The 15,720-nt window shown below is 40.3% G+C and overlaps 1 protein-coding gene across 1 annotated transcript; it reads right to left on the bottom strand.

Annotated features, from left to right (window-relative positions):
- Nucleotides 1–245: 245 nt before the first annotated feature.
- On the bottom strand, nt 246–15,205 carry LOC121504881. The gene is made up of 8 exons (XM_041779964.1): nt 15,091–15,205; nt 12,193–12,302; nt 11,766–11,850; nt 9,207–9,402; nt 7,810–8,876; nt 4,412–5,202; nt 1,912–2,115; nt 246–1,810 (listed from the first exon to the last, which is right to left on the bottom strand). The coding sequence occupies exons 1-8, from the start codon at nt 15,180–15,182 to the stop codon at nt 1,566–1,568; spliced, it is 2,790 nt and encodes a 929-aa protein (XP_041635898.1). The 5' UTR covers nt 15,183–15,205; the 3' UTR covers nt 246–1,565.
- Between the last annotated feature and the right edge of the window lie 515 nt (nt 15,206–15,720).

Here is a 15,720-nt window from a genome sequence, read left to right as displayed (position 1 = left end):
TTTTTTTTTAAAGATTTATTTTTGGCCTTTTTTAGATAGGACAGTGGATAGAGTTGGAAACAGGGAGGAGAGTGGGGAGAGACATGCAGGAAATGGTGCCACGGGCTGGACTTGAACCTGGGTCGCCTGTGTATATGGCGTGCGCCTTAACCACTCAACTACCGGCGCGCCGGTGTCATTTATCTTTTTAACTTCATTTACAACAATTTTAAAATTAGTGCTCTTTGAAAAAAGTGAATCAAAAATGGGATCTTGTGTTTATTTCTTTGTCTCACTGTGTCCACGATGTAAAACTTCATATACAATCCATTTTAAGAAAAACACAGCAAAATGTCATACACTTTAATAAGTACAGGTAGTATTTACAGTATGTACACAATAACACAATACTAACTTTGTCATCACTACTGTATACTTTCATAGATTAGGAAATATTTACACTGTGAATAAGACCATATGTCATATTTTTTTGTCTTTTTAAATTCTGATACGCAATAAATTCAAGTAGAAGCGTGCCTTGATACATAATAGTCTGACAATGATCATGGTACAATGGTTATGAAAGAACCGCTTCACAGGTGCATCATGGTCCAAGACCCGAGGATACTTCTTCACACACTCGTCAGTTTTGGAGCACATTGTCGGACTAAATCAAACAGACTATCCAAGTCTCATCCCTGTAGACTTAGAGTCTACTTGTAAGGATAAGAAATGTCTGTTTCTTCCTCCAAAGCTTTACACATTCATGTTTGGTCGTTAGCTTTCAGTGGGAGAGAACGAAGGAAACCAAAGACGATTGGTTAGTGTCCTGGTGGTTTAAAACATTTACTGCAACTTCCTGGACCTGTTTAGCTCCAAAAATCCCATATCTCTCCTGTATTTCTAAATGCTTTCTGCTGTCAACTCTTTCTTTTGCATAAAGACCTAAAACCATTTTAATTTTTAGGGGAGGATGATAAATTACAGTATGCTCTATGTGCACTGGCTGGTGTATGTCACAGTATCTGATACTGCATTTTTAGGCTGTATCTGAGGCTGATAACACTGATATAGTATCAGAAATACTTATACTTAAGCCACACCCCAACTTTATCTAGATGTTATCCACCAAAATGTTTATTGCATTAGGTGGCGATGTATGAACGCAGCTGGAAATATCCCCATGAGTGAGTGGGAGGGGGTAACGGCATTTTTATCCTGCTACTGTTCATAATAAAACTGCTTCACTATGTTTCTAACTCGTCATGCTCCTCTCAGTTCTTCTGCTCATACTGTGCATGTGATAACGGCTATAAAGTAATTTAAAAAGCATTCACTGTGTATGAATTCATACTCACACTTAGGTACATCTTGTCAAACCGCTTAAAAATACATCTGGAAAACAGACACTGGGCATCAACACTGAATATGAACGATCTTTAACAGGAGCAACCTGCTTGTTTTCTTAGCTTATTTCAGCTCTCATTGAAAAAAAAGAGACTCCACTCCGACTTTTCTTCTTCCGTATGATTGCTGGTGGTTTATACATTATGGTACGTGTCCTCTGCTACGTCTGGTTTTATGCTCTAGCAGTTCCCAGCGGCGCTCTCCCTCCTGCCCTGCTTCTTTAGCAGCTGGATGCGGTTGTGGACGTAAAACTTGATCGCTCTCCAGTCTCGCTGGTTGCTCGCCAGCATCGGGCAGAGTTCGAGGCAGCGCTCGCAGTCCGCCTTCGCTGGGACACGCAGCTCCATGAGGTTTCTCTTGAGGTGAGTCTCCACTGCTACACGCTCGGCCTCTGACCAGGGGCGCTTCAGCACGCCGCGCTTTCCTGTGATAAAAGGTTTATTCATGGAAAAAAGAACCATTAGGGTGGAATTTATAAGCATTTCCACTTTTAGTCAGGAGGTCTGAGCGATATTGACGGATCACCTGATTTTTGAGGAACAGCTCTCCTCTTTTGAGCGTTGGCTATCACCGGGCTAACTGGAGGAGGAACAGGCGCTCGCTTCTTCCGTGGCGGTCGCCCTGGTCCTTTCTTCTTCACAGTAACTTCAGTTTTCTCTTTCACTTCTTCCTTTTCCTCCTCTGCCTCTGAATCTTCTGAAAAGGAGTCTGCAGAGTGGCCGGACATGACTGAGGAGAAACAGAATAGCATGTACTTAAGTTTTCTTTGTAATTTGGAATCTACAGGGAAATCCCACATTCAAAACTAAAGTTAAAAAAACTAAATGGACCAGCTTTAACATCTATTATTTCAATACAAACCTGTGGACCATTTTATGATTATAAACAACAATGACCTCCTTAGTGCTTGTAGTCCAACTGGTGACAGAAAGTTAGCTAGTTGTAGCTTGTGATCAATATGTCAGTATATCTGCTGGTGTAATGGTAAGGCGGCCAAATACTTTTGTCCATATAGTGTACCACAGTTTAGACCAGGGGTGTCCAAACTATGGCTCATAATCCAATTTTGATTGGCAGCAGCAAATTCTAGAAATAAAATGAGATATGGCCCACATTTCAGCATGAAGCCTGTGTTTGGCTGTGTTGTACTTCATAATTTAAGCACTAGGTGGGGCTACCATGCTACTTCTGTAAACAAACATTCATTCTGCCTCTGGCTTAATCAGTGTCGTTCAGTAGCCATTGATGCTTGCTCTGCTCTGGAGTTTTTGCTGCTTCTCTATCTTATGTTTTCCTTATCAGCACAGGAAGAGGAGGAAGATGTTATTTATAGTTGCAACTCATGTGTGTTTCTTGACAAAGTGGACCTGAGTGAGCAGTAGGGATGGGGATCGAAACCCAAGCCAGTTCTGTGTTTTTGAAATACCCAAAAATCAATAACATTTTGGCTTATAAATACTGTTATCAAGTCTCACAGGCTCTGTGACGTAACGTCATTTTAAGATACAACTGGTGTAAAAAGTACATCGGTTCTTACAAGGGGAGCACAAACTAAAAACACATCAATATTGTGCATCACATTTGACCAGAGTGTGATACCTTCATCTGTCGGCTTGAGGAAAAAAGACGCTGCCTCTGAGTCGCATGCAAATATATCCGCCTGCGCTGGGAGTAACAAGCTCTCATATCCCTCACTTAAGCTGCTTCAGAACATTTTTCTTCTTCAGCTGCTCAGATAATGCTAAAAAGTGTTGAAAAACTTTGAGCAAGTCCTGTTTGTCAAAAGTATTGATCCAGTGTTGCAAATCCACGGTGGAATCGGCAGAATTAAAGTTAATTAGCAAACTTAACAAGCTGAAAAATGTAAAATATGATGCATTCAGGTAACCTCAGTAAATTAGACGACTATATTCTATATGTTATGATGTGTTCAAATGTCACATAAAAATGGGAAAATTTAGTTTTGGACTAGAAAACTTAATAAATACAGTTGTGAATATAAGGAATTTGTTTATATTTGAGGGATATTACATAGATGTGACAAACTGAATCACAGCTTTTTATCTCAATCACTACTCAGCTAAGACAACTCAAGTGTAAATATTTGTCTCCATTTTGTTTTTCCACCAAACTATAGAAAAGTATTGATAGTGGAAACAATAAGAACTCGGATCAATAAGGAGTATCAAAAGGGTATCAATATCAACAAAAATTAACGATCCCCATCCCTAGTGAACAGAGGAAATAGAGAAAATGCTGCAGAAACATGCCAAAGATTTACTGTGCACCAAGACATTTAGAAGAAAAAACATGTTTTTCTTCTGTCATAACACACTTTTTACACATGCACTAGAAGAGATATTCAAAGAAAGTAGACCTGTTCATAGGTGGAGGGAATGTGGCATCAAAGAACATGTCTAAGGTGCAAAATAAATCCTTGTCATGTTTCTGGAGTATTCTCTCATCTTCCTCTGACACCTAACCCCCGGCTGTGGCTTCAGGCATTAAAATAAAATCAATCTATCTCTTTTTTTGTTGATCTGGTTCACTACTGTAGTTCATATATTATAAAATCTCTGTAAGTTGCCCCAGTATATAAGCTGCAGTCTGTTTTTCCCAAAAGGGTAAAAGGTTTAAACCATTCTTCTGATTTCCAGCAATTTAAATTTGGTTTGGAAAAGTCCACAGACACGTGTAGTGTGCAGAAAGGAGTGTGAATAACTTCAGGGGCAATAACTAAATCCTGCTTCCTCTACGTTTGTGTTGATATGTTTTTGGTATTAAGGTGCAGGTTATACACTGGATCTTCAGCAGATGCAACAGGCCTGATGTATGACCAGCTCAAAACTCCTCACAGAAGCTTTAGAGCTGTTGTTTATCCTTTCAAATGAGCATGTATGTTTACATTTCATGTAACGTTAAACAGCTGTGCAGGAATTGACCTAAAAAGGTTATGAGAAGAAGAGAATGCACACTGAATTGAACCCAGCCAGCCTGAAATACCTTCTGTTGTTCAACTCCTTACCGTCCAACTCAAGGCAGATGGCCTGCAGACTCAGCCCTCTGAAAACCACACCCTGCCTCTCCCCGTAGATAACAACCCGGCCCACACGACCCATCAGTGCTGGATCCTGACTGATGGAAGAGCAGTTCTGGGTAACACGGTACTCTCGTTCCAGGAAGTCCTCCAGCCGTTTTGTAGCTCCACCCTGACCCTCACCCTCCTCTAGTAGGAGCAGCTGAGTAAGTATTGCTACCTGCCGTCGCACACGTGTTGCTGTCAGCGGCCCGGGGTTTTTAGCGCCACTGCTACGCGCCAGGTTTCTGAGAAGGTCCGTGCCACGGAGCGGTGTGGCAGGGGAGTGATAGGGCCGGGAAAAGACATAAGGACTCTCTGGATCCACACCAACGTTGGGGCTGGTTTGAAGGAGGAGGTCAAGGCAGGACTCACAGTGTGGCGGGAGAATTAGAGGCTGTATGCGACCACGTTTGCCTAAAACACCAGCCCGCGGGAGATGGTAGAGGACTTGGCGCTCAAATGGGGACAGGAGGGCTTCCATACCAGAGGGGGGGCTGTTGCTGGAGCAGGGCTGGGGGGTGACACGGTTACGGTAGTCCTGGATGGTGAGCTTGGCCACTTCACATTCCCGGTGGCGGTTGTAGAGGATGAGCAGGGAGAGGCTGGAGTGGCAGAGCAGGCGCCAGGCCTCGGCAGAGTGAGGGGAGCGGGTTAGAGACAGGAAGGAGGAGTGCTGCTGACGGCGGAGGTAGAGAACCAAACAAGAGAGGGAGGAGAGAAGTGGAGAGATGTGATGCCTGGGAAACAAAACAGAGAGCAGAAAGGAATTAAAAAAAAGCAGAAAAACACGTAATTAATCAGTTAATCAAGTTAAATACACAAGAATTACTTCTTTACTGTGCTAAAGTAAAATATTCAGGAACCAGAACTTTACTAGAGTATTTTAAGGCACACATTTTTAGAACAAGCTTCTTTCTTCCAACCGATTACTGTGACAGATCCTGTTATGTGTTTTTATCTTGCTCTTTGTTTGCATTTGTTTCTGTGGATTCATTTGTCATGCGCCTGCTACCTCTTACTCTTGCTAAATGATTGCTGATATTAGACCTGAATGATACAAGTTAAATATGCAACAACATTGTTCAACAATAGGATAAGATAGGAAGAGTCATAAACTAACAGTTTTTAATAAGGTAACTCAGTGTCTATATCCATCTTCTTTTTGTGTTCAGCACCATACCTTTGCAACCAAAAAAAGGTATTTAGAATCCAAAATAAACCCACAATTCCTGTTAATTTGAGGGTGAATGATAGCTAACATAAGCTTTATCTGACTGCATCAAAACAGTCACAAGCAAACAGAGGCCTGTGTAATCTTCTGGTTTAGACTAGATAGTGGATTTGGTCACAGATCAGATGTTTTCAGATCAGAAAAAACTTCCTCTACAAAAAACGTTTCTCAATGATGTCTGACTCATCCACCAGCTGATATAAGCATGATAACTGCAGACACCATAAGATGAAATGTAGAAAATTTGATTCAAAGTAATCACACACGATGAAATGACTAGGACTGCAGTCAGCCAAAGTAAAACCTGGTCCACTCAAATTACAATCATCAACCAACCATGTGGTTGTTGGAAAAAAACACATTATTTCTGGACCAACATATTCAGCAACAGTGTAGTCACTGCACCCTGGCTGGCAGTCTTAATGAATTTACGAATACTGAAATAACAAATACTGAATACATGTACTGAAATAACCCTAAGGTCAAAGCAAATCAGCATACTTCTGCCTATACTCATACAAATACTGAAATAACTGTCTATAACTATAAGAAATGGCGATCGCAGCACAACAGCTGCCAATTAAATACAAAATAACCTGGGATAACTCTTCTGTTTCTGTCATTTTCAAATGACAGCGATGGAAACAACCAGCTTTTTCAGCCCAGATCGTAACTCCTGAACATTGTTCTCCTTTCTATCCACAGCAGACACTAACCCAAACATGGGCCTGGTAATAAGATTCTAGAGGAACTTAATAAAGTATTTGCTGACTGCTGAAATAAATAGCCACTGGGGATAGAAACTGAGACAGAGGGCAGCGCAGAGACACAATGTGACGAAAGGCGGCAGTCCAAAAACATCCTGCTCTTCCTGCACGTTTGTGGTGATGAGTTTCTAGGTTCTCGTGAATGTACCATAAAATTCAGATATTAAGTAGCACTGGTCTAAAAGCCACAGTCTATTGTTTTGGAATCTTCCAAGGGAGGAAGAAATTAAACCTTCTTCCTATGACATGTTTTTGATTCTGTTAAGTTCACATTATGTAGTGCAGCTGTGTTGCTCTTCATGTAGCATCTGTTTTCACTGTAGTGTTTGGGAATCTATGAGCTACAGTGCGGTAGTTGAGCTCTGCCTCAGTAACTGCGCTACTCTACCCTCCTTTGCCGGTCACTTGCTGTTCTTACTGAGGAGTGTTTTTAGTCTAACCAGCACTTAACAGTGATGTCAACAAAAAAGTACACTTCCTGTTGTCTTAAAATGCACGATTATTACCTAATGAGCAAGAAAAGCGGTTAAAAAGTGGCACCAAATCCCCGCCAGTCTGGCCTGTGTTGTTATGTATCCCAGCAATGAAGAATATTAAAAGTTAAACACCGAAAAAGGCTTATACACCGAATTTCACAATAACTGCTGTGAAACAATTAGCATCACTGCTTTGTTTGTAACTACCACACTCAATCATGTTAGGGATGTCAGCCCTACAAATATCAAAATCTTATCATCCCCTTCTTTGAGGAAAAAAATACAAAAACTTTCTTAGAATACAAAAAAATTCTCTGGAAAAACATCTAAGATGACTTTATCTTCTTCCAGTTTAAACAGCTGCCCTCTATGGGGTCTTTGCACACTAATAAACACTGGCATCTTTAATTGAGGGATTTTTTTCTGCAGTGCTTTTATTTTACAACTTGCTTCAGGATTTGAATTTCGCTGAAGGAATTGCGCACAAAATGTTACAATCCTCCAAATCTCACTCTCATAATGCGGGAAAATCCCATATAAAATTATTTGACAATCATTTTGTCATATTGCAAACATTTGCATAGTTAAGGAAATGACAAAAGGTCACAGGAGATGAGCGATGTAAGTCTGGATCATTAGAGCACTGGCATGCTTTCTCTCACTCTCCTCTCACGCTCATTTGGGCAGGTGTGAGCTGAAGTGACTGCTTTATTATCACCTAGACGGCAAATCTTGTGACACTATAGTCCAGCAAGATCTCGTCACACTCCTACACTTTACCATACCATTTTTTTCAACACTTGGATTATCACCTTTTGATTTTTTGGGGGTATTTTTGAGTAAGGACTGTGCAAGAAAAAGAAGCCACACCTTACAATCTCTCCGTTCTTCTCCTCCGGTGCATCTTCTTCCCCCTCTCCACTCAGTTCCAGATCTTCCTCTGGATCTACGTCTGGCTCAGGAGTCGGGGGTGGAGCCAGCTCCTCTTGACTCCTCAAGCTTTCCACCTCCACTTTTTGCTGCTCCTCCTGGTTCTCCTTCTTCATCTTCCGTCCTCTCTTGGGAGCAGACTGAGGAGGGGGTGATGGACTCGTTACCCGTGACACCATCTGGGGCAGTGGAGGGCGTTTTGCCGTGGGCACTGGTAAGCTGGGGGCCTTTTTGGAGGCTGTGGGCTGAGTCGAAGGCGGTGAAAGCGAAAGGGAGAAAGAGACACCACCTGTGCTTGAGCGTGTGGCTGGCGACTCCCTCTCCCTGGAGAAGAGCGAGGGAGGAGCAGGGTTGGAGGCCGAGGGCTGCGGGACCGCAAAGGAATGACTGTGGGTAGCAGAGGTGGAGGATGACGATGGGCGAGGGTGTGATGAGTTGCCGTTTGAAGAGTTGTGCAGGTGTGCGAGCTCCATAGCAGTTCGGACCTCTGGCTGGTTGGCGTGATGCTTCTCTAGGTGGCGTGCAAGGGAGCGGTAATGGCGCCCGCAGTACGGGCAGTGCTGCCTCCGGCTCAGTGTTGAATTGCTGGAGCTGCTGATGTTTATACTGATGTTGTTGTTGATGTTGGTGGTTGGGGACGCCAGGGAGCTGACCGGGGGCTGGGACTGTGATCTAGACGGGGGTCCAACAGGTGCTGGGCGGGAAAATGAGGAGCAGGGGCGCCCAGGTCCCCTTGACGGTGTCGGGGTATTTTTCTTCTTTGAATTGACCACTGTGGGCATCTTGCGCTTCTTGCGGCGCCGAAGCATACGACCCCTTAGTTCCTCAATCTCCTCCTCTTCATCGTCGTCGTCATCATCGTCATCTTCCTCCTCTTCATCCTCCTCACGGTCAGAGTCGCTGGGCTCAGAGTGTGTGAGAGGGGAGGATGAGGGTGATAGTGACCAGGAGGGGGTGAGGTAATCAGACACAGACAGGGACAGCGGGTGGGGGCCAGCCTCTTCTTCCTGATTAGTCAGATTTTCAAATTAAAACAGGCTTTGTTAGCTCATCATGTAGCTTTAAAAGCACGTCTTTTCACATTGAAGTTGAACATATGATTTTTTTTTCTGCTTTTGTCAAAATTTGTTTAAAATTTTAACTGGCAGTAGACAGAAGACTTCAGCTGGGTATTAATGGCCTTATGAAGATGAAACAGAGCTGTAGCTAACTGATGAATCAGCTCCATTAGTCTTTAACAGAATTTTGTTACATAGAAAAAACAAACTCCTGTCACACTCATCCTTAAGGTATTCCTTTTGGTTTACATTTAGGTTACTATAAAGTTTTCAACCCACCATAGCATTCTCGCCCCAATCCGTCAGGCTGTAGTCCACTGTAATCTCCTCCCCTTTGGCGATGTCTCTGATTGCGATGACAACCAGTCGCACTTGTGTCCCACAGTGGACTTCTCGAATCCTGCAGTTTGGCGGCGGATGAAAGAGCACTGGTCCCCTAACTCCACTTGCCCCTTCCTCCCCAAGCTCTGGCACGCTGGAAATAAAACACAAAACAAATCAGATTAATGAATCTCTATGAACATTTAACCCTGAGAGATTGCTTTAATATTTGTGACACTCAAGCACAAAAAAAGGTGCTTTTTATGTGGTAGCTATAAAAAAAATATTAAAGGTTCATATTTTGTTCTACTTACATTGAGCTAATTTTCTTCAACTAAGACTGACCTAATCATTAATATCAAATATTCATTAATTTTAAAGTTTTAACCCTTTGGTTGCCAGTTTTTGTCATGATGCCATCATTTTCTTTTATTTCAGTGATTAGCAGCAACATTTATTTTATGCGTTATCATTTTTTGTGCAATGTCAAATACTGACTCTCAAGCTACTAAGCACAAAAAATTGCTTTTCATCCAGTAGCTATAAAAAAAAAAATATATTAAAATTTTATTCTACTGTCATTGACCTAAATTTTTTATCTTAAACTGACCTACCTATTGATATCAAATATTGATTGATTTTAAAGATTTTAACCCTTCGAATGCCAGTTTGTTTTGTCATGATACCACTATGTATGTGTGTATATATATATATATATATATATATATATATATATATATATAGATATAGATATATCTATATCTATATATATATATATATATATATATAGATATAGATATAGATATATATATAGATATATAGTATGCTACATGCACAGTAAATTTTTACATTGAATTATTACAGCCTAGGATATGTCAATGATTAGCAGCAACATTGATTGTTATGCATAATTATTATTCTTTTTCTTTTTTTATTAAGTGGTGCAAGACAGAACAGGACAGGTGAAGGACAACATACTTGCAATACCTGCAGAAAGATGCGACAATACTGCGTTCAAACAAGTGTTAACACTGTAAGTGTAAACAAAGTACAGTGTAAACAAAACTAGACAGAGACAGGCAGAAACTCATAGCATTGATATTTTGAGTTTGAGGGTGCTGAAAGGCTGTGTTTTTGGGTGTGTGTTGTGTGTGTATATATATATATATATATATGTGTATACTATATATATATATGTGTATACTATATATATATATAGGTGTATGTGTAAGGTGCATTTATTTATTTGGGGGAACATAATGGAAGGGGGGGGGTGCATTTGCAATTTCAGTCGGGATTAAGTTGTATAAATACATTAAAGGCAGGAAGAGAGACACTGTAAAAAATGCAGTATTTATAGATGTATGTTGTATATATGGAGAGGAATAGTTTAAGTGGAGGAATGCATAATCATTTTTTGCATGTTTAGCATGTTTTTTCTCCTTATGCCAAATAAGGACGAAATGATTCCATCTAGTGGAGAGTAGTAAAAATGATCAATTCCAATCAAAAGCCCAGAATGACACCCAGATAGGAAATAACAAAATCAGATGAAAATGCACAGTCTTACCAAAATTCATACCATATACATGAACACATCACACAAAATTATCAAAAAAAAAATGAAGAATGAAAAGTGTGTAACCTCCCCTAAGGGTTAAATTATGTGTATTTATTTGCATTTTTCAGTTATTCATAAAAAGATATTATTGACATTACCAGACAACACATAAAAAAATAATCGAACCTATATTATCACTGGCTATTCTCAAGTCCAGGACAAAAATATAGCTTGAATTTGGATTCATCATGGCATATAACCTCAATAACAATTATCAAGTAGTTACGGGAAAAAGCCACATCACAAGGTGACTAATCGCTTCAGTCACCAGCAAGTATTGACAATGACGAATGCCGTTAGCTGCAACCCCAGGTCAAAGTGATCTTTTCCTCTCCAATGTGCTCAGAAGACAACTGAAGCTCCTTTACCTTGAGATGGTAAATATTAAACATGCTTATCAGAAATCCTGTTGCGTGGGGGGAACACAGAAGACAGCGGAGCAGGAATAAGCTGGATTATGTTAAACAGAGGGAGTAAGCTGTCCAAGGGAGGAAGCACAACAAACACAGTGATGGCAAAAATAGTAAACATAAAACATAAACTAAGATCAATGTCAGAAATGGAGGAGCAACCTGTTGATTTCTGGCAACAACATGTCCTGTAGAGCATACCACAGTCAAATTGGCAAGGGAGAGAGCTGGACCAAAACTGCAACTACAATTGATGTTGCACACATTTAGCTTGTCCCCTCTAAAGTTGAGTCTGACCGTGCAGAGAGTGAGAGAGTGAAGACTCTGGTTGTTGGTGTATGACTCTGTTAAATCTGTTATTATATGTCGCCATGTGTGCTCTCTCACATTAAAAAATAAAAATTGATTAAGATTTTAAAAATCTTTGGGTTTGTGCCAGGTGTAAGAAAAACAAAACACATTCATCATGTTGATGGTCCTCCTTACCAGAGCTGAGTGGGATCAGGCAGGTAGTAGGGACTGCCAGGTGGGGGGAGGCGGTCTTCAGCCCCCTCTGGATACTGGCTGTCCCCTGGAGAAGAACACTGAGTTTAAATAGAGTACATCCTAAATTTCCTGTAATCTATCATGAATAATTCCTGACTTGTTTGTTCACAATTATCTTTTCTAGCATTTAATTTTCCTGCCAGTCAGTGGACATACCATGGAGGGGAAAAGGAAACTTTCAGGATTCTTGTGCAAGTTTGAATGAAACTTACCTGTTTTATTAGACATCAGATCTCTTCTTAAGACCTCACCTTGCTAATTTTGCAATAAAACTCTTGCATATTAATCAAAGTGCATAAAAAACACAGGCAGCAGGTGGCAACATGGGTGTGCGTGTTATTGTTTTTGTGTGTGAATCTATAAATACCAGGGCTGTAGCTGTGTTCTGACATGCTCTCCTCCTCCTCATCTTCTGTTACGTACGCTCGGTCGCACACCTTCACAGGTGTCCCTTTCCTTTTCCTCCCACACACCCGGCTGTAAAAGATTATGATACATTTAGACAAGGCAGCGCTGCAGACTTTCACTCTTGTAAATATTCAGCTGGAGGGCAAGTAGATTAAGTAGGGCATGATCTACATTTGCCAAAACCTTTTATGAATTTGTTCACGTAACATTTAAAGGTGAGTGACTCATTCACACACACACACAAAAACAAAACCCTAAAATTTTCCAAATTCTTATTTAACAAGTCTGTAAGACGACAGTGATGTAATTACAGAGTTTTGACAACATCTTGATATCACTTTCAAGTGTCTTGGATTCAACAAGTGATCAAAACAGACATCTAAATTTCTATTTCTGCACAACAGTAGAAAGGCTGATTTGGATATACAGAGAAGGCAACATCATGAATAAATCACATATAAAAGAGACATTCATATTCACTACATCTAAACTTCCAAGTTCTCATTAGAGGCACACTAATACATGATTTTTGGAACGCTTAATACTTCCAAAATCGGAGGGGAAAATTCATAATGTATTCTTAAAAATCCAACCTTATGCACACAGGTTAAAAACCTATACACCCCTAACTGCTTTGCGAATAAAATACTTCCATAAATAATAACCTAATTATAAACTGTCAATAAATTCTTGTATGGACATCTGTCTGCTTAATATGGATACTAATGATTAGTAGTGCATGTGTCCGATAACGATATGCATTTGTCATAGCAAACAAAATGCACTTAATGCGGCAAAAGTAAATCTTATTTTTTAAAATTAATGAAATGTAAAAAAAAAAAAAAATGCTCTAGCTCTGTCAAAATGAGAAACAGACCAGAATAACACAGTAGTCAGTGACACCCAAGCCTCAGTGTTGATTGGCTGGTAGTTGTATGACATCAAGTAAGCCAGAGAAGTTATGGGCAGGATGTTAGTTCAGACTAGAGGGAAAACAAAACCAAAGGGGAAGGCACATCTTGCAGTTGAGCGAAAGTAGCGCAACTCTAAATGAATTCATTTAGGCAGATTATCTGTAAATGCCAACACTGATAGTCATCTGAGTGCCAAATATAAGCATTAATTATAGTCCAGGCCAATAACAGGTCTACCACTAGCCTGCTTGTCTGTGATGCTTTGAACGATCAGAATTATGGCAGGAAATACTAAATAATGACACTATTCAAAATTATCTGCATTTTTTATTTAAGCTCAATTTGTGTTAAAAATGTTTTTAAACATATCAGAAAACCAGATGCAGTGACATTACTGATAGGGATGCACAATATTAGATTTTTGCAGATGTCTGATGAGCTGATATTCACAAATTTGCTTCTGTTGATACAGATATTTATATCAATACCAATGTATAACTGTAGTTCAGACCCAAAACTTCAGTCCTTGAAACACACTGTAAGAAATGAGGATGAACAGGCCATGTAATGCTGGATAAGCCTAGAATTTCACAAACTTTTTGCACATATATACTGCTGATATACAGGATGTAATCACTGGCAGAAAATGTCATATCTGCTGATACCGATATCATGCATCCTTCATAATTTATCTGTACCTATAATCTAGTAATAATTACCACTAGTAATGTTAGAGATTTATCCCATTACAATAAACAAAAGCCAAGGATAACAGTTCTAATTTGCATGTATTGGCAATAAAGAGATATGCCATTGCCAGTGTTGTAATGCAGAGAAAGTATAAAATCTTTATCCTGGGTTGGAGAATAAACTGTGCAGGTTTTCTTTTGCTACGTTACTTACATTTTTATTCAAATTAACTTAAAAAACAAAAGGGCTGCACACAGGTTCCAGTTCATTAAAATGTTTTCCATTTAAATGGCAAAGTTTGTCATCCTGATGAATACCACCAGATACCAACATTTGTTACTTTTTCAAAGTAAACAGTATATTATAGCACCTCATTACTGCTGGTATTTCATTTTAGCAGCTTTGCCTGAGAAACCTGTCATGACTCCTTGCTGTCATGTGATGAACTCAGACCAGGACATTGGAAAATGGTTACTGAAAACTTGCACTAATTAGGAAACTGTGATTAAATCTGTTTTATCTAAATATTTTTCATAGTCCACCTCATTATTCAATCACGTCAGAATTAAATATGCATTTACAGGAGGGGATAATCAATGCCATGTTTCCTGTATTCGTTAATCCTGGTGACAGTCAAAGGTTGTTGGATCCACTTTGTCAAAGCTCAGCAACTTTGTTTACTCAAAGCCAAACAAAACACAAGTCATGATCTGCAACAGCCAGACACTGAAGCATATTTAAGAGCAGAATAAAAACACTCCACTGGATTTGAACAGTGTTTAAATTCCGGACGCTAGATTAAATACGAGGGTTTTAATGCGTTGGTGGTTATCGACAAAAGAACAGATAATTAGCCTTCTAAACCCATGGCTGTCTATTCCTGCTGGGTTTATGCTAACATGAATGCTAAACATATGGCTAGCCTGTTAGCTCCCAGCAGCTAACGCTGAGACTTCTCTGCCGTCAAAACATCAAATTTTAACGTTAGACGATGAAAACCCAATCGAGGAAGACGCTGCATCACATGGCACGTCAACTGCAATCAAAAACCAAACATAAATAATGTTTTTTTGCTCCGTTTTCTGCAAAATAACGCTGAAATCATGCACGCGAATAAAGGCTCCTAACGTTAACTAAATGGACGTGCACGCCCGCTGCGCGTGCGTCTCGAGCTCCTCATTTTTATTCAGAAATCTCTGGCTAATAAAAGCCCGCGCGGGACGACGGAACCGGGGCTAGCTATGCTCACTCACCCCCGTGGAGGCGGCGGTTTGCTCCCATCCCCGTCGCTGTCGAGGGTCGGTGGTTCCCGGTAGTCAAAAGGCGACCGTACAGTCTCCGCCATTAGGACTCCCTTCCCTACCTCTCGCGCTCCGGTAGATTGCACAACGCGCATGTGCACAACATCCTTTGGGGTTCTTATGGTAAAATGGGGTGCGCTCACCTCCGAGGAGGAAAGACCCACAACCCCAGGATTCAGACTGGATGCACTGAATAAGACAGTCCTACATATTTTGAACGTTATCCTTTTTTTGATATCCAGTGTTACAACTTCTTCAACCACTTCGACAAGAGAGAAGATTTTCCTGATTGTGAAAGCAATGTATAATGGGGCCTCCCATGTCGTTGTGTTTACTTCATCTACAGCTAGTTTATCCCCACTAGAATATTTAAGGAGTTGTGACTGAAGAGAACTGTAGAGATGTCATTTTTCCAAAACACCTAAGTATGGCCAGAACAAGTCTTTTAACAGGTGTCAATGCAAGAGAGGGCTTTCATTATTTTTCAAACATAAAACAGACTGAGCAATGATGGGAGGGTCCAAAAAGAAACATGCAAACTCATTCCAAAAAAGATAACAATGTACATATTTAAGGTTCTGT

The sequence above is a fragment of the Cheilinus undulatus genome, linkage group 22 (genome assembly GCF_018320785.1).
Source record: "Cheilinus undulatus linkage group 22, ASM1832078v1, whole genome shotgun sequence".
Taxonomy (NCBI): Eukaryota; Metazoa; Chordata; class Actinopteri; order Labriformes; family Labridae; genus Cheilinus; species Cheilinus undulatus.
Note: the sequence above shows the minus strand (reverse complement) of the source record. Positions and strands in the feature narration are given on the sequence as shown.

What these genes read in the sequence shown, in the direction of transcription:
- LOC121504881 (XM_041779964.1), bottom strand. Translation starts at nt 15,182, where the DNA reads ATGGCGGAGACTGTACGGTCGCCTTTTGACTACCGGGAACCACCGACC. An exon ending in AGAACACAGCTACAGCCCTG is followed by an intron (nt 11,851 to 12,192) that starts GTATTTATAGAT and finishes GTTCTTCTCCAG; the next exon opens with GGGACAGCCAGTATCCAGAG. An exon ending in AGCTGTTCCTCAAAAATCAG is followed by an intron (nt 1,811 to 1,911) that starts GTGATCCGTCAA and finishes CTTTTATCACAG; the next exon opens with GAAAGCGCGGCGTGCTGAAG.